Below are 19,313 nucleotides of genomic sequence, written 5' to 3' on the forward strand. Positions count from 1 at the left end.
TCTTAACACGTCTCTCCATGTTGTGGGGAGCGGCTCCGTTGTCGGTTGCTGTTCAATTTGCCATCCTATTTTGCGTAGGACGGCGCTACCGTGCTCTGTCCGGCTCAGCCTTACTCTCTGGTGGGATAGGTGTGCTTCCACCAGCTCTTCCACCGTGTTGTGGGCACCCATTTCCAGCAGCTCATGCGTTGACGAGTAGACTGGGATGCCCATGACGAGTTTGACTGCTTTCCGTGTCGTCATGTTCAGCGTCTCGTGGTTCACCTTCGCAAGCTAGAGGTACGGGTCGCAGTACGTTATACGTGACACGACGAATGCCTGCACCAGGTGCAGTGTGTCTTCTTCCTTGATTCCTCTGTTCCGGTTAGTGACTCTCCGGACCATGCTCAGGACCTGCTCTGATGTGGTCTTGATTTTGTTGACGGCTTCATGCGCCTTCCCATCGCTCCGCAACAGCAAGCCCACTATCCGTACCTGCTGCGTTGGCTTGAGTATGAAGTCATGTTCCCGGCGCTGGACCTGCTGCGGCCCGCACTGAATTGGGCTTTGCCCAATTCGAAAACTCGGTTTACCAGTGTTCGAAAGCTACCTGGCCCACTCCCAAAATTGCCGTGAACCATCCCAGAAAACTTCAATGTCCAACCCCCAAAATTGGCTCTGCCAATTCGAGCACATACCTAATTAAAGGTATCGCCCAGAAGAGGCGGTTAAAAAAGAAACTCGAGAAGTTCAAGACCGCTCAAAGAGCTATGGAACGGAAAACGTTAGGGGTAACGTGAGGAGATAGGAAGAGGGCGGTGTGGGCCGCAGAAGAGATGGGAATAGCCGATTTTCTAGTTGACATTCAGAGAAAACAATGGAGCCGCGCAGACCCTGTAATGCCAAGGGTAGATAACCGGTTTACCATTATAGTTACCGAATTGATGCCAAGATAAGGCAAGCGCAGTCGAGGAAGGTAGAAAACTAGGTGGGGCCATTAAATTTGGAAACTTGTAGGCGCAAGTTGGAATCAGCTAGCGAAAGACAGGGGTAATTGGAGATCGCAGGGAGAGGCATTTGTCCTGCAGTATATTTTAATGTGGGCTGCTGGATAATGATGGTGGTACATCTACAGCCTTCTGTGAAATATGTATGGGCTATTCCACACCTATATGAGATATGCTGTTCGGTTGTGTTGTAAGGTTCCAGTGTCACTCCTGATAGTCCAGGTATCTGGATGGCTCGCACAATAACTATTTTCATTCCAGATGGTGTTTCGACTCACGGAATACCATAGAAGCTCCCTGAAACAACCTGTTGTCAGCCAGCTAGTCACAGGCAACAAAACACGCATACATTTTGGCAAAAAATTGGAGGCCGCTTAAGCTTTGCCTTCAAGAGTGGAACGCGACAGTCTTCCCAACGACCCGCGAAAGGGTGTAAGACAATGCGCTACAGCACAGCCAGCACTTAACGAGGTGCCCGCATCGTACTTTGCACCCACCAATCGCGCAGTGAGGGCCCAGCAACGCAGCGTTCGGCGCGGCAACGAAACGTGCGCCTGAGCAAGTGGAACGAGCCAAAGAACTCGGTGTCTCAGAGGGAGAAATGACCTACGCGAGCCAAACGTCATGATCGGCACGAACAGCCGGGCCGCGACGCGCCGCGACTCGCAGCGCCGTACATTGCGAAGAGGGGGTCTTCTGTGTTTGCCGCAAAATGGCTCTGCGTGTGCGGCAAGCGCAGAAGAAATGTAGCGGAAACGTACCTCGCTACGCGTTTAACTGCGACTTCTGTAATTTACATGCTCATATTTACCGATATACACCGCAGTATAACTACTTTACTGATATGCCGGTGGCTGTTCCGTATTTCCATTCTGTTTTATTCAAGTGCTATTACACTAAGCCACGTGACCCTGCTAACGTAACATTTCTTTACCTTCATATACATTTATCATGCGTAATGTTCTACAATGGCGTTAAATTTTATGAGGGCGAAAAATGAAAGGCTATCCAGAATTGATAACTGTCAAGTTCATGAACTTGCATAATGTGGAAAATTTTTGATCTCGGTTTATTCAGCGCTGCTGTATATTGGAAAAATTGGAGGTAGTTTACTGGTATGCCTACCAAATAAGAGAAAGAAATTAGGGAATATGAAGAATTTTAAACACATTTTACTGTTGGAAAGACTTGTGCGACTATTAAGAGAAAAACTACGTTAGTGTGAGTCACTGTTTAGCTCGAAAATAATGTTTCAGCCTGGTAGCAATATGGTCATATAAATATTGAAAGCCTGACGATGTTGCTTTAAGAGCGTTATATAGGTTGGATAACCGTTCGACCGTTAGGTTTACAGAATGGTTACCAAGAGAAAAAAAGCGCAGGTCGAGGATGGCCGAAAACTGGGTGCACGGGCAATGAAATTAGGAAATTCGCGGGCGCTAGTTGGAATCGGTTGGCGCAGGACAGGGGTAATTGGAGATTGTAGGGGAGGCTTTCGTCCTGCAGTAGACATAAAATAGGCTGATGATGGTGATGATGATGATGATGAACAGCGTTATATGTGTTTAGCTTCATTATAGTGCGGCAGTGCTACTCAATCCGCTTTTTAAAAAATTAAAAGCTTTGGATTTCATTCATTACCTTTAATTGCCAAGTTTCAAAGCGATAGGATCCCAACTTGCATATGTCTCTGCCCCGTTGAGTTAAATATTTGCGGGCCCACTGTCCGGACAAATTACGCACCTTTGCTAAAATAAAACCGTCGCTTTGAACATGTTGCACATCCAAAACTTATTGCAACACAATTGAGAACGAAACCAAATAAACCAAATGAACAAAGGCTCAGGTATATCACCATTGTCAATGAAAAAATAGCCGCTTTCAATTTGCCGGTACCCATTTTCATAAAACATAAAAACTACGAGTGGCTGAAACTTTGAAACCCAGTGAATGTATTGAGAGGCGTGTACTGTATATTATTCCTGGTAATGTTTTCGTGCAGCAATATCTTTCGATGGAAAATTTCGGCATCAAACTGTTTCCTTTGCAAGCCTGCAGCTCTTTGTTGTAGCTGAAAAAATATACTTACCGTGGGTTACATTTTTGTTTGACGCAAATGTTGTTGCAAATATTGTTCTTTTTGGCGCTGCTACCAAATAACATGCATGGCGTGCTATTGATTCATCTACTAATTGTTACAATACAGCCCAGTCTACTTTTTGCAAATTTTTGGAGCTTGAAAAAACATGGGCGGAAACGTTGTTTAATCCAAGAACCCTTTCCTAAATTGCCGTCGCCATTCCTAGCCAAGAGCAACAAATTAGTCTTTCTATATGAAACCCTGCTTTTTGTGACAGTGAGAACATGTGAGTGGAGCATGCAGTCCTGGTTTTAATGTTCATGGAAACCAATTGCTGTTAATCCGGACGAATTAAATAATTGTTTTACGTTGGCGTATTTGCGGGTTACGACAACCTGACACTTCTGTGGTTATTTATTTGGTCATGCTACCGCATAGAGGTTTGTAACACGTTCGAGCACAGGCTTTAGTTACGGCAAAGCAGCGACGCATCACAGTCATAAATATATTATTGATTCAATGCAGCATGCACCTTTCAGTCGGCATTTGTGGACACGAGAGGCCCCGAAGGTCTCCCTGATAAACCACATCGCCACGTGGCTGTCGTACAAGGCCTATCAAAGCAGCGCTGCATCGACGAAGCACAGGTGGACACCCGCGTATCTGCAATTGACTTCGGAGCAACTTTTCTTTGTGTCTCACTGTGTGCCTTGGTGTTCGGACAAAAAGGAAGACCTCGCGGCGCGCCAGCGGTGCGTACAGCCTCTGCTGAACATGCCAGAGTTTGCCGAGGCCTTCAGATGCGGTTCCAACGACAGGATGTTCAGCAGCTCTAGGTGTCCGTTTCTCTAGCGGCTCTCTTGACAAGCTGCGCCAATGGCGATCACTGGTGAATCGCACTTCCAATTTATACTAGAGGCACCATCGCCATTGGCCTTATAGAGGCACTGCGGCAGAGACTTCGGGTCGTTTCGAAGAGGTAAATATATTTCAGAGCTGGTATGATCTAGAATTTTTGCACTACGTTATCATATTACCTTACAAAATTATGTTGCCTTTGCGCCAGCTGGAAAACAGCTATGCTAATGCTACGCAGTTGTTCTAGCGTGTCTTGGAACATTTGTTTACTCTTACAAACAGTCATTCCTGTTCATTTCACCAACACGGTAGTAGTAAATACATCATATTTATTTCCCCAATGAACATATTTAGAACTATCGCACCCAATAAAACTTGTTTCCCAACAAGATAAGCATTAGCCTTTTCTTAGCCTTATGCTACAAAAATGTATTTGTTCTCGCACCAATGATTACAATACGAATGATTATTGCACGGAGCCAACAATATACCTCTAGCTGACCACGAGTGCCCTGTCACTATTCAAAATTTTTTTTCATCAGTATTTACGACGGAGGATCAGTCCACTGTACCCGATCCCGACTACCCTTACATGGAACCTATTACCATCACCGTCGAAGGTATTTCGAGTCTAATTACGAACCTTAAATTATCTACATCTGCCGGTATTGATAACATTAGCTCCAAAATACTAAAAAACACTGTCTCCGTTTCCAGCCAAATGTTATTTCACATATTCCGACAATCATTATCATCCGGACGCCTCCCTTCTGATTGGAAAATTGCTAAGGTAGTGTCTGAATTTAAGGCGGGAGATAGAAATTCGCCTGCTAAGTACCGTCCTATCTCCTTAACTTGCATTTCTTGTACATTACTTGAACATATCATCGCTTCTCATGTCTACAGCCACCTTGAGTCCATTAATTGTTTTTCACTAACCAACATGGCTGCAGGAAAGGGTTTTCATGCGATTCACAGTTATTTGAACTTACAGCCGACCTACATTATAGCATGAATAACAACAAACAATCCGATTGCATTTTTCTTGATCACCCAAAAGCCTTTGATCATAACGCTCATTGCGGTCTGATCTCGAAATTATTTTCACTCCGGCTAGATTCGTCAACTATTTCTTGGCTACGGAATTTTTTGTCTCTTCTCCAGCAGTTCACAATTGTGAACAGTTCGTATTCACTCCCTTGCTATGTCAGTTCCGGTGTTCCACAAGGCAGCGTTTTAGGAGCCTTACTATTTCTAATATACATCAACGACCTGCCTACTCACATATCTTCTTCCATCCGTCTTTTTGCTGACGATTGCAGAATATACCGTACCATTAATTCAATCGACGACCACATCGCACTTCAATATGACCTCAAAAATGTTTCTGATTGGTGTAGTACTTGGCAAATGCATCTTAACGAATCTAAGTATAGCGTTATCACTTTTAGCCGTAAGCATGTCAATTCTAATTTGACCTACTTCCTTAACTAATCTCAGGTCTCGGAATCATCTTGATATAAAGATCTCTTAGTTCACCTTGTTTCTAAGCTCACGAACTTTGGGGTATTTACGAAGAAACTTAAAACACGCCCCAACCAGCATCCGGAAGCTTGCATATGCAACATTTGTCCGGCCTCAACTAGAATTTGCAAGCCCTGTGCGGTCGCCTCATCAAATAGATCTAATCAGTATGCTAGAAGCCCTACAGGACAGAGCAGCACGTTTTATTTCTTGCGATTATAACTATTCTCATAGCGTAACTGAGATTAAATAAAACAATTACATTTTCATTTGAAACTCGCCATTGCATCGCACTTCTCTGTTTGTTCCACAAATACGTTCATGGAAATAGGCTGTCTCCGCTACCCCTCGAAAGGCCTTTGCGCATGTCAAAACGCCTCCATAACAATTTAAGTCACGCGCACATCTGCGGTCACATTAACGTTCAGCAGCTCTGCGCTTCCCCGTGCCATTTCTCTGTGAAACGATTTGTCCGATACTATCGCTTCCTCAACACACCATGATTCCTTCCGTAACCAAGTCAGCCGTCATATTCCCGGAATACCCTTTTAATCTCTTCAACGACTTATTGTTTTCATTGTTAGTTCTCAGTTGCATTCTGGTTTGCAATGCGCATCAGTTACATTTTGAAAGTATGCTCTTGAAGTATGCTTGAAGTATGAAAGTATGAAAGTATGTATCTCTTGTGTTTGAATGCTTTGTATTAGGAATGTATAAGTGCCCCTTGCAACATATGTTTGCTAGCTCTTATAGTACTGTTTCCGTTTATACCCCCCTTACATCATGCTTCTACGGGGGGTAAGGTCTTTTGTAAATAAAAAAAATAAAAATGGATACATTTCTTTAGCATTCCAATCTATGTTTTGTTACTGATCCTACGGAATGTTGCATATTGCTTGCTATGTCTTGCTTGTTTTGCACATCCGCATGCCTTCACCATCTCTAAAATATACTCAAATGAGCTTCTTCCTCAGTGTGCCTTCATGCCGATCCACTGAATTCTCAAAACGGCTGAATAGAGAACAAGAAGCATTGTTTATCGACCTCTTATCGCAAGTTAAAAAAATATAATCTGGCTAATTGTAATCCACGGCCTGCCACTACAGTCTTTTTCCTAGCCACCGTTTCTCTCTTTTGATTCGTGGGAAATACTGTTCGTTTTTCTTGTCAGCATCGTATTTGTAAGGTACATTACACACTGTATAATTTTTCATACTGTTACATGAATGTAAATGTACGTCACTGCCGGTATTCCAAAAGACATATTTGGGCAATAATATACAGCTACAGGTTATTTCGGTGAAGGAAGGCATTGGGAAAACTAAAATTATTTACTGTGCTTCGCTTTGTGGTGGAGCTACAAAATTCCACTTGGAAACCATCTGATTGGCTAAAAAAAAATCGTAAACTACACACGTAAGCAGCAAATAAAACACTCCTTCTGACAGGCGACAGGGCAAAATATCCAGCTTTGACCATGTTCCTGCAGGGACACTATATTTTTCAAGGATATCCATCAAGGAACCTTTTACATATGTATTCATGTATCGCTCTTCCCAGCTCCATTTCTACCTTTCAAGAAACCCGCAGAAGCTCTTTATGATAAGTACATTAATTCTTCTACATACCATCTAAACAACTGCTATGGCAATGGTACGGAGAAAGCCTCAGAGCCACAAGATAGCTTTTTCTGGACAATGTGCCATATGCACACAGTACGTACGTGGCTCAAAGGCCGTGGTACCAAGGACGGTCTCGGTTAGATGCATTTTCGTTGCCTGATATTGAGCTGTATAGCGCGTATTAGGAGCGGTCCACGCTTGGCAGCCGCGGCCTACTCCTTTCGGTCGTATTCGCCCGCCGTCGCGGCACATATTTTCACTGCTGCTGCCCCCGACGCTCCAGACTTCTTCGTTGGTGTGCCACAGCGACCACAGAGTTATTGTCACTGTGGCAATGAACTTAACTAAAAACAAACGATACAAACCTCGAATTTACGTGTACGTGCCTTTATTCAATCAGTACAGTGTCACGTAGCAGTGACGGTAAAGAACACTGTAGTAATACTTGGAATGACGAAACAACTTTTACTGGGCGATCCTGTGCTCACAAAAACAGCCCACACTTAAAGTAGAACCGTAGCGGCGAACACAGTCGGCGATCGTCTAAATCTGATCTGCCGGTCAAGCGCGTCGGCTTCTATACACGAGCCATCGAACATTCAGAGTAATTGCTGGCGCCCGCGTGTCTTCCAGAAATTTCTACACCACTCACCTCGCGCACACATGCAATCAGATTACACAGGGTTCGCTGACAAGAGACAGTGCATATAGACCAGAACACGCTAGTCTCGCACCCAGACTAACCGAACGCATACTCTCGCACCCGGGTTGCCCGGTCGACCGGCGCTATTTTGTACTGGGCTGCCAAAGTGTGTTCGCCGGCGACCAGTAGACATGGCAAGCGCCAGCTCTAGGGCTCCAAAGTGCGGAAATGTGCCCGTTCACACGGATCCAAAGTAGAAGAAGTCATCTGGGCATCATTGCGTGGTGTTTGGATGCCAAAACAACCAGCGGAAATGGAGCAGGTTGCTTAGCGCTGTTTGCGAAGAGCACAACACACGTAGGGAATCGTGCCGGTGCGGTGTTTTCAGCCTGCGCCGATTTCCATCCGCAACGAAGAATGCCAAGCTGCGCCACCGGTGGATAGCTGCAGTGAATAGGAAGAACTACCAACCCAGTGAAAATGCACGAGTGAGTATTCGATCTGTGTATATTTTGGTGCCACGTTCAACTTTGCGCCCTACAAACGTAATACGCAGGTTTGCTCCGAGCACTTTCTGGGCAACAAGCCTACAGAGCAGAATCCCGCGCCGGTGCTTCGCCTTGGCTTAACAAAAAGGCAAGCCTTTTCGTGTTTTCATTCAGGCAGAGCTCCCGACGGTTAAGCGGAACAGTTGAGTTTGCGGTTAGCGATACTTACAGCTGGTGCACGGAATGACCATTAAGCGTGAACGACAAGTTGTAGACCTTGCTGGTGAGCGTTATTGCTAATGAAAGTAAACCGAAGTCTGCTCGTCACGTAGCATGCGTCCACAAAAACGTAAACGACGACTACTCGTCGCCGAAGGTGTTCTTGCAGCGCACCTACCTTTACGAGCTGGTGTTGCAGGTGTCATTCGTAACGAATTCATTTGAGTTTGAATTCATTTGAGCTGTTATGCGGGGCAAAGCGCAAAATATTTCCGTTCATATGGCGAGGAATATAGGTGCTTAATTATTCTTGTATTTTGTAACAAACTTTTGATCGTTCTCACTAGTTTTTTTTACTGTTTTCTTTTCTAAGGGAGCGCCAACAATCCGATGGCCTCGCACAAGCGAAACAGGTCTGGTACCAGGTAGCTGCAGTTGGTGGGGCTAATTTCTTGGAATGCAGGTGCGGTTGTTGTCTTGTACCAAAGGGGTCCTGATGATGCAGCTTTAAGTAGGTATGGTAATTTTACGTGCCCTGTCATGGTTTGTGCAACTGTACAACACCTGCATCTGTCATGCTCGCCCTGTTATACGGGCTTTGACTGCACATGTAGTTGAACATTATAACTACTGTAGTACCTCATTTTCCAATGAGTGCAGGTTTAGCATCATATGCTGCTTGTTCGAGTGCTGTAGGCTTTTGTTCTGAATGTTGTACTCTTAAGTGGTTGCACGATACAATTGGCCTGGTGTATTTTCTATTTCATTTTGAGAGGACTTTATGGGTGCGATCTTGTACGCGTTCCAAACTCGAACGGAGGCGGTCCGTTCTTTCCGTCGCGAAATTGGCGGTGCGTTCCGTTGCGTTCGTCCGATAGCAGACAACACGGAATGATTGACAGCAGATATCACTTCACAATTGACGTCATGGCGTTCTTCACCGTTCAAACTGACCAACCGTGTGCGGCTCGGTGGAACGGACCATCTCCGTTCTATTTTGGAACGCGTACAAGATCGCACCCTATATCTTCGCAAAAGTGATGGCATGGGAAAGAACTACAGCCCTTCTTACTATAACATCTATTTTGTTTTCAGTGTGCAGGTGGTGAAGGGCAGGCGTCTGCTAACCAGGCAGTCAAACGACCTCGCCAGTTGTTTGCCAAACGCGGCCAACCCAGTAGAGACCATGACAAACAAGACCAAACTGAAAGTGCAGATGACAGTGTTCTGCGTGCTTTAATAATATATGGCACCAACACAGTGCTGTAAATTCCTTCACAGGTTACGTGCCAAAAAGCTCACACGTGTTCTAGCATATAGCGCGCGGTTTGAACAAACGTAATAGCGTACCTACCCGATGTATTCGCTTCTGCAGTCTGCACAGCACTCAGTGTGTCCATTGTGGACTTGCACGAGGTCTTGAAGATTGATTGAATCCAGACAGCGAAAATGACAGGTTAGAAAAAACGTGAAGCACGCCTTCCGCCCAGCTAAAAAGCCCAAGTTTCGCTTTCGCGCCGGGTCGCATCTCCCGGCGTGGCAGCCCAGGCCTGCTACTTCGCGGCGCTTGGGATAGATGGCGCGACCGGCGCTCATCAATATGGCGGCGCCCTTTGAATTCACGGTGTTCTGATGTAGAGAATCATCGACAACACTCCAGAAATTTCCGATACATTCAGGCGCGTCCCGCGCTGAGCGATAACATATTTTAGACAGCGTAAAGCACTCGACCGAAATATCTAAACAAGGAGACGTGTCGATGCTCCCCTCTCAAAATGCATCGTCCCGATGCTATAAACATAACAGGGGAATGAAACACAAAAGGATGCCTATCAAAGGAACCAAGTGCAAATTTACACAGTCCAAAAAAATAAAGTAGTCCGGAGGTCAACTACGCAAAGTCGTAAAGTTCATTAGCGCTGGTAGAACGGTTTAATTCGCACTGGGCTATTTCAGGTCATGAGCAGCACCACTGTGATAGTGAAATTCCATCGGCTACGACCTCATATTTGAGTGCGCCAATGCGTCGGATGATCTTGTACGGGTCCGAAATAGCAGCGTAAAAGCTTCTCACTATGTCCTCGTTGGCATATTGGGGTCCAAACCCAAACATGGTCACGGGGCTGGTGGTCGACGTAGCGTCGTCGAAGGTTGCAGTGTGGGCTGTCAGTCCTCTGCTGGTTCTTGATACCTAAGCGGGCGAGCTGTCGGACTTCCTCAGCGTGCTGGAGATAGGTGGTGACGTCAAGATTCTCTTCGCCGGAGCCGTGCGGCAGCGTGGCGTCGAGAGTCGTTGTCATGTGCTTGCCGCAAACCAGCTTGAACGGTGTGATCTGTGTTCTTTCTTACACAGCCGTGTTGTAAGTGAACGTTACGTATGGCAGGACGGCATCCCAGGTCTTGTGTTCGACGTCGACGTACATTGCTAGCATATCAGCGAGCGTCTTATTCATGCGCTCCGTAAAACCATTCGTCTGCTGGTGGTGGGCAGTTGTCTTCCTGTAGCTTGTCTGACTATATTACAGAATGCCTTGGGTGAGCTCCGCTGCAAAGGCCGTTCATTTGTCGGTGACGAGCACTGCTGGGGCGCCATGTTGCAGCAGAATGTTCTCGACGAAGAATTTCGCCGCTTCAGCTGGGCGACCTTTCGGCACAGCTTTCGTTTCAGCGAAGTGGGTGAGGTAGTTCGTCGCCACGATGATCCACTTATTTCCGGATGTTCTACGTCGGGAAGGGTCCCAACAAATCCATCCTGGTCTGCTGAAAAGGTAGGTAAGAAGGCTTGATCGGCTGTAGTAATCCCGCTGGCGTTGTCGCTAGTGCCTCGCGTGGCTGACAATCTCGGCATGGCTCGACGTAACAGGCGACGTCGGTGGTCAGGCGCGGCCAGTAATACGTTTCCTGTATCCTTAATAGCGTCCGCGAGAATCCGAGATGTCCAGCGGTCGGATAGTCATGTAAGGCGTGCAGTCATGTAAGGCGTGCTTCTGTACGCAGCGCTGAAGGAACAACAAGAAGGTAGTTGGCGCGGACTGGTGAGAAGTTTTTACGAGTAGTTTGTTTTCAAGCGAGAACGAAGGCAATCCTTGCTTATATGCCCTGGGGACAACGTCGGTGTACCCTTCGAAAAACACGACGAGGTTTTTTAGTTCCGATTCTGCCCGTTGCTGCTCAGCGAAGTGTTCTGCGCTTATTATACCAACGAATTCCTCGTCATCGTGCGGCGGTGGATCAAAGGAGATGCGCGATAGGCAATCGGCATCAAATTGTTTTTGTCCGCCCTTGTGGGTAACAGTGCTGTCATATTCTTGCAGTCTGACACTCCACCGCGCCAGCGTCCTGAAGGGCACCTTAAATTCACTAGCCAACATAACTCGTGATTGTCGTTGACGACTTCGAATGACCTGCCACATAAGTAAGGGCCAAATTTCGCTGACGTCCAAATGGTGGCGAGGCATTCCTTTTTTTTTGCATTCCACCTGTGACCGCGACGGCTAGCGTAAGCTATCACCCGTTAAAGTCCGTCTTTCCTCTGGACTAGAAGGGCACCGAGGCCTAGGCTACTGCGTGGATTTCTGTATCGGCATCCTCGTCGAAGTGCGCAAGCACCGTTTGCGACTGCATGCGTCATTTGAGTTCTTGAAATGCGTCGGCATGCGGCGTTTCTCACTTCAATTGCAAACTTGAACGTCGCAGAGTAATCGCTGGTGCCCGCTTGTCTTCCAGAAAGTTCTACTTCATTCGCGTCGCCCATACATGTAGTCAGATTAAGCAAGTTTCGGTGACGACCGACAGCGGATGAACTGTCGATAATATTCTAAAAACTTCAGGTGCATGCAGGTGTGTCCCGCGTTGAGCGATAACATTTGCTTGACGTTGAAAAGCGCTTACCGAAAAAAGACAAACAAGTCGACGCGTCAGTAGCAATAACTATACAAATCAATATAGTTATCACAATAGTCATCTCAAAACAGCTTCGTTGGTTATCCTACTTCGCACAGTGGAGGGGCACTAAGTTTGGTTTTAAACAAACAAGTGCAATGATAATACACGTACTCACGATTATGTCTGCGAAGTAGTGAAGCACTGAGCACCTTTCCTCTCGAAGAGGCCCACTCACAGTCAGAAAGTCCGTCACTCGCAACTTGCCTCGTCGCAGTTCGCGTTTCGTTACTCACCCAAGACAAATCATTCAACACGGATAGCGTAAGGCCACAAAAGAAATAATAATAATAAACAGGACAGGAAGAGATAAGACAAAAATGCAGCAAATCCAACCTCTTTTTAGCGTCTGTATATAGCGCAGCTTCCCTTAAGGCATGAAGAATGTTGAAACGCGTGTTTGTGTTTAATATATGTGACAGACAGCAGAGCTAAACGTACGTTTCATTCATGTTGGCGAACTATGCAATGCACCTTTGACAGCAACGAGCAAATTTGTACATGTGCAATAACATGTACCGACACCTATAGCATTCTTTGTATGAAAATTTAAGGTGTTGACTACGGCCTTATTTAGTCTCTCATAACATGCTGCAAGAACGTAGCTATACCGAGAGTGTGGCTTTTCCTTGGAGCATGAAGGCTGCCACAAGGAGAAGACCGGAGGTGAGGCAGGCTGCGCTGAGCACAAGGAAGGGTGACCCCGTGTGTTCGGGGCCAAAGCGACCGGTTTCTCTTCGAGGCGTGTTGGCCACAGATGAACTGCCACTGCTGCTTCTGCAGCACGGATAGCCAGCGTCGAACATTACATGATGGTCACGGTGAACAAATGGCTAACAATTCGTAAGGACCGCGAACACAGAATCGCGCCCTTTACAGCCCATTTCAGGAGGAACCAGTGTGCACAAAGGAAAGAATACCCGTGGTACCAACGACGGCAGCAAGCGCAGTCGTCAAATTTGAATGTACGGGTCAAGTCCGTCTGCTATTTATGCATGTCCTGCACGACCGCGTATTCCAAAAAAGTCGCTGGTGCTTGTTTAAAATGGAGAATGCGCAACAGCCACAAATCGTGTTACGTGCGCAATCTAATAAGGCGATACTCGTGACGACCATAACGCGGCATACTCACTCTTCAACACAGCCATTCATGCTCATTCCGAAGGCGTGAGTGAGAGTGAAAGACAAGTGGTGCGAGTGGACGCAAGTATGAAGGTGAGTAAGCTTGTACCTACAAAAGCCAGTGTCCGTGAGTGTGGCGACGAATGAGTGCCTACGGGTGCGTATAGACGTGGTTACGAACACGAAGGAGTGTTGTTTAGTGTGTGTTTATGAGAGAAAAGAAACGTCAGGGAGTGTCGGTGAGATTGAGCAGACGTAAGTGAGTGCGGAGCTTCAAAAAAAAAAATTGCGAGGGAGTGGTCAATTTTACTACAAACCTATGCAGCGATGACAAAGATAGTGACAATATCGCCGAAGTATAGATACAGTTAGTGATGTTCTGCACCGAGCCATGACTTGATAAAAGCGAGAATCGGGTATAACCGGACACTGGCAAAAAGCAAGAACAATGTACCCATGATAGTGTAGGCTTGTGCTTACAACCATACCATAAATTGCAAAGAACTCAAGGATGAGGAAATTAGCACAGTCTGGCTTGGCAGGTGACCACGATAGGCTTGGATAAATGTACGTTTTTAATACCAGAAATGTGCAAGTTGAAGAAATGTGCGATATCCATAAGAGGGTCGCGTGATGAAATCCCTGCAGCTGGAACACATGTGTTGTCATTCGCTAGAGTTTTTCTTTTATAAATTTGCAGAACATGACATTGATAGAGTTATTCAAAATTTGGCATAGTTGAAATTGCAATTATGGTAGTGTTTGTGCCGCCAGCATCCTTTGATAAGAAAAATTTTCTGTATGGGGGAACATTGACACCACAATATGAATGGATCGCAAACATTCAGTTATTGCCAATAGTTTACTGAGAGATTGGTTGACATATCTTTTGTGGGTCTGTTACGGTTACGAAAAGTCATGCAGCACAGAGTGGCACAAAGCTTTGCTCAATTAGGATGCATTATTTGCTTTTTCACTCGCTTACTGGTAAACATTCTTTGGAGAGAAGTTCCTCATCAGTGAGAGATATACACTTGTTCCTTTCTAGCTCCACTATTTCTACATGACGAAAATTACCTGCACAAGCTATTGAGCTCAGGTATCGTAAAGTGTTCACTGTTCAGATTTTAAACCGAAATTAAGAAAAATGTAGCATTTGAATAATTAAATACAATCAGTAGTACAGTTATGCCTATTTAAAAGCAATTTAAGCTCGTCATTACTTTCGGGGCCACCGTCTCTGACATCTATTAACAAGAGCATACGCGTTTCAATTGTGATTGCCCCCCAACTGCTAGAACAACGCGTTTCACACTTTGTTTACTGAAATGGTTATCTGTCCATAGCAATTTTAAATGACGGATGCCTTGGAAGTGGTGCTGCTCCTATGATCATTGTTAAGCAGGCTTGACTTGACTGCTGCGCAGCTTTGGTAAAGTGTGCTTCTTAAAGGAATTCCTATGAGAACATGGAACAGCTGTGTCACGCATAATCAAGCGAAACATTTTTTCGCTTTAAAATAGCTTGCATGCATTTGTGTCCGCTCAAAAGCGCACATATGCCATATATAGGACTCCTTAGGAAAAAACAATTCGAAATCTTGAAAATCTGTATTAACGTTCTTGTATTATTACTCAAGCGCAAGGTCTTGAACCTAATCCGCTTCAAACGCACAAGCAGCTTCAGTATGACAGCTGTGTGTCCCGTACCTTTTGAGAAAACATTCTTGTGGTTAGGAACCACCTATGACAACCACTTTTCTAAAGGTAGCTCTACTTGATGTTGGTGCCGCAATTTAGTAGGAATAAAACTGGTTGATCAGGCTGCTGAAATGGACAAGTTTCTTAACACACAAAGGAGGACTCGAAGACTCGGAAGAGGATACTTTATTTTTATCAGTTCTTAAATGTCACAAAATTGTGGCGGCATTGTTGAAATTATTTGTTGAATTGCGTTAGCAAGAATATTGCTACATACATTTCTTCAGGTAATTAGAAACACCACATGTAAAAACTATTGGCTACATCTCGATACACTCTCTCACCTGCTTGGCCTTTGCACCTTGGTGGCGCCGGTTTCCGAAGCCATAAAGGGATTGTTGTGGTGTACTCAATAACTTTCGTTCAGTGGGCCGCTTGGCGGCTCGTTAGCTTTACTGTAAAGAGGTACTTTGTCATTCTTTGGATAAATCATATTCAAGGTAGAAAATGTCACCTACCTTCCGCTTTTGTTTTCTTCTTCTTCAAAGCACGTTATACGCGCACATTTGATTCTGGTATTCAATAGAAAAGAATCGGTTCACATGTTTTTCATTGCACACTACCTAGTTTATGCACTTAAGAAAATATCACCAGAGCCGATTATTTATTCATTTCGGGAGGCTAGCCGCAATTAAATGTGGTGTTTTTTAGACCTTAGAGCATTTTTTCAAAACTGACTCATGCCGATAGGACAATACTAGTCTGTGAGACGGAATGCTAGAACAAGCGCACATGGATTAAGCGAGAAAATAAAAAACCGCGATCATATGAATTACAAATGAAGATTTCGTGCACTGAGGGAATCAGTTCTATGTGACGAATTCGGCAAGTATTTAGTTATCGTGCACTGGTTGCGGTTCCGCGAACCGTTACCGGGTGTACCAACGCGTTTTTGTAAAGAGTGGTAGTGTGTGAGGCTCGTCAGCATACATGTGTGTGAGAGCGAGGACAGCAGTACGATGGTGACCACCTCGAAGACACCTCGAAGACGATCGTATGGCATTAAAGGCATGATAACTGTACTGCTTGTTAGACACGAGCTTACATGACCACTGTTGGTCTCTACATGGAAATTATATGAGCGTTAGTCGGGAAAATTTGGCTTGCAACGTCACCAACAACTACGTTTTATACAGTCTTACATTCTAATGGCTATTTCAAATGGTGCCTATTAAAACGGCACTGGTATTTGTACCCAAGGGAAGAAATATTAAACAAATATGATTGATTTGATCGACCATTAACGATCATTAACGGTCACTAACAGACCGAGGTAAAATTCATGCTGTCTCTCAGTTCCCTGCTCCGAAGTGTGTCAAGGATGTACGCAGCTCCACCGGCCTTTTTTCGTACTTTCACCGCTTCGTGAAAAAGTTCGCGGCCATAGCACAACCAATCGAGCTTTTGAAGAAGGACGCCCCTTTCAAGTGGGGCGATCACAAGGCCTCTGCGTTCTCGCATGTAATTGGCCTTCTCACAACGCCGCCCGTTCTGGCCCATTTTTATCCTTCTGCGTCTACCGAAGTCCATACTGATGCCAGTGGCCACGGAATCGGCCCAGTACTAGAACAACGCTGGCACGGCAACCAGCGTGTTATCGCTTACGCCAACAGGCTCCTCCCCTCATCTGTGCGCGACTATTCGATCTTTGAGGATGAGTATCTGAACCTTGTTTGGGTGGTTGCGAAGTTCCGTCTGGACTTATATGGCCGGCCATTTTTGGTCGTTACGGACCATCACGCGCTTTGCTGGTTGTGCTCAATGAAAGATCGAACAGGAACACTTGGTCGTTGGGCGTTCCGCCTCCAAGAATATTCGTATCCTGTCATCTAAATATCTGGCTCTCTCCACAAGGACGCTGGTCACCTGTCTTGCTACCCGGTCGATGAGCCCAAAGACGCTAACAGTAGTACCGCCACCGGCACTATCTCTGTGTCTGCCTTCGCGAACATCGCCGACGAGTACCAAGACCTATCGCTGCGAGCACTCATCGAGCGTCTACACTCTGCACCTACTGACGCATACGTTCACCGGTATGTCCTCCATGGCAGCATTCTGTACCGAAGGAACTTCCTGCCTTGTAGATGTGATCTTCTTCTTGTCGTGCCTATGCATCTACAACGGACTGTGCTGTTTGAGCTCCATGACACACCCGCTGCAGCGCATCTTGTCGTAACTCGGATGTACGACAGCGTACGCCGCCGCTTCTCTTGGCCCTGTCTCGCTCGCTTCGTCAGACGCTATGCTTCTGCCTGCGATTCCTGCCAGCGTAGGAAAACCCTCCATGTGCTACCAGCCGATCATCTCCGGCTGACCACCGCCCCTGTGGAACCGTTCCTTTGCGTTGAATTAGACCTCCTCGCCCTTTTCCCCCGTCGTCCTCCGAGAACAATGGGTAGCTGTTGCAACTGATTACGCCGACCCATACGTGATTACTCGGGCTCCCCCCCCCCCGACCTGTTAAGCCACTGAAGTCGCAGACTTTCTCTTGCATGACATTATATTGTTTCATTGTACCCTGATACAACTGCTTACTCACCATGTTCGTAGCTTCTTGTCAAAAGTCATCGCCAGCAATGTGCACTACGGCTCCACTCAACACAATCTGACCACCGCATACCATCCTCAAACCAATGAATTCACGGAGCGCTTCAACCGCGCCCTCACAGATATGCTGTCCATGCACGTTTCGAAGAACCACCATGAACTAGGATGGGACATTGTCCTTCCTTACATCACATTTGCGTGCAATTATTCTCGGTCCGTCTCCACCAGATTTTCTCTATTTTATGTATTGTACGGTCGCGAAACGACCTTGCTTTTGGTGCTGCACTTCCTCCTGCTGCGACCTCAATGAGCGAATATCTGTGCAACGCCGTCGCCCTCGCTGACCATGCACGCGAGCTCGCCTGTACTCGACTGACAACCTCGCAAACCACCCAGCAGCGTCTGTACAACGCCCGCCATCGTGACGCACAATTTTCGTCTGGTGTGTACGTGCTCCTTTGGTCGCCCTCTCGTCACGTCGTACTTTCATAGAAGCTCCTTACGCAATACGCGGCGCCCTACCTCGTGCTGCGCCAGGAGACGCCAGGGACGTGCGAAATTGCTCCTGTGAATTCGACCTCACCCTCTACTCAGGCATCCATTGATGTTGTGCGCGTCAGTAGGCTCAATGTGTCAGTAGACTACACTGCTTCCGAGCCAGTCCTTTACACTCTAATAACAGTTTACACCCTTTGGCGTGCCCCTTCTGCCACACAACAATAATCGTCATCCGCCTTGATGCGCTTCCTTTCTTTAACGCTGCGAGCCCGGAACTTTCCAGTAACGAACGGCACGCGCGTTATCAGCATAGAACAGTTTACACCCTTTGGAGTGCCCCTTCGGATAACGTGCTATTACCCAGCGCCACGGTGTGCGACCGAGTCATGTCCGAGCCATAGACGAAGGGCGAAAAACAAAACGGGAAATTTGACATGGATCATTAGTAAAGGTAAGAGCCAAGTCACCGTTCTGCTGCACTCGCTACATAGAAAGTGCTCGCAGTGCATACCCGGTCCATGCATAGTGCAAGCTCCTAGTAGCAAACGACCATGGGGCTGCGCTCTGCGCACTCATTTGCGCGTACGACACCTCTCGGCTCAGAATGAAAATGAATTACATCAATAAGTTACTTGAAGCTTTGCGTAAACGTCCGGCACCACACGTTCATACTTTAAGGCTTGTAACATAATATTTAATTTATATTTATTGAGCAAGCAGAAACATTGTGCAATTGTTGGACTAGCTTTCAATAGAATAAGCGCCAAAAGTGACGGCGCACAAGAAGAAATACAGACAGGAAAAGGCGCTTCCTGTCTGACGGCACACAGTTCTTGGGTTCCGTCCCTTTTGGCGCTTCTTCTATTGAAAGCTATGCACCAAGTAGCCCCCCAACGGGTTTTACTGTTGGACTAGCGCACAGTATCACCTTCTCCTCTATTGGCCCCAGAGTCCTACTGTTCTTCGACCTCAGTCACTGGAGTGGCTCTTTTAGTGACTCAAGAGGCGAAGTCAACCGTTCGCT

At 46.2% G+C, this 19,313-nt stretch overlaps 1 protein-coding gene across 1 annotated transcript in view; it reads left to right on the plus strand.

Moving 5' to 3' along the window:
- Positions 1–6,188, plus strand: part of LOC135911956 (neprilysin-11-like) — a 149,296-nt gene extending 143,108 nt beyond the window's left edge. The window contains exon 14 of the mRNA XM_065444320.2: positions 3,592–6,188. Coding sequence (XP_065300392.1) covers positions 3,592–3,918 — 327 coding nt within the window. The 3' untranslated portion in view covers positions 3,919–6,188. The remainder of the gene's footprint in view (positions 1–3,591) is intronic.
- The last annotated feature ends 13,125 nt before the right edge of the window (positions 6,189–19,313 follow it).

This window comes from Dermacentor albipictus, chromosome 1 (genome assembly GCF_038994185.2).
Source record: "Dermacentor albipictus isolate Rhodes 1998 colony chromosome 1, USDA_Dalb.pri_finalv2, whole genome shotgun sequence".
Classification (NCBI taxonomy): Eukaryota; Metazoa; Arthropoda; class Arachnida; order Ixodida; family Ixodidae; genus Dermacentor; species Dermacentor albipictus.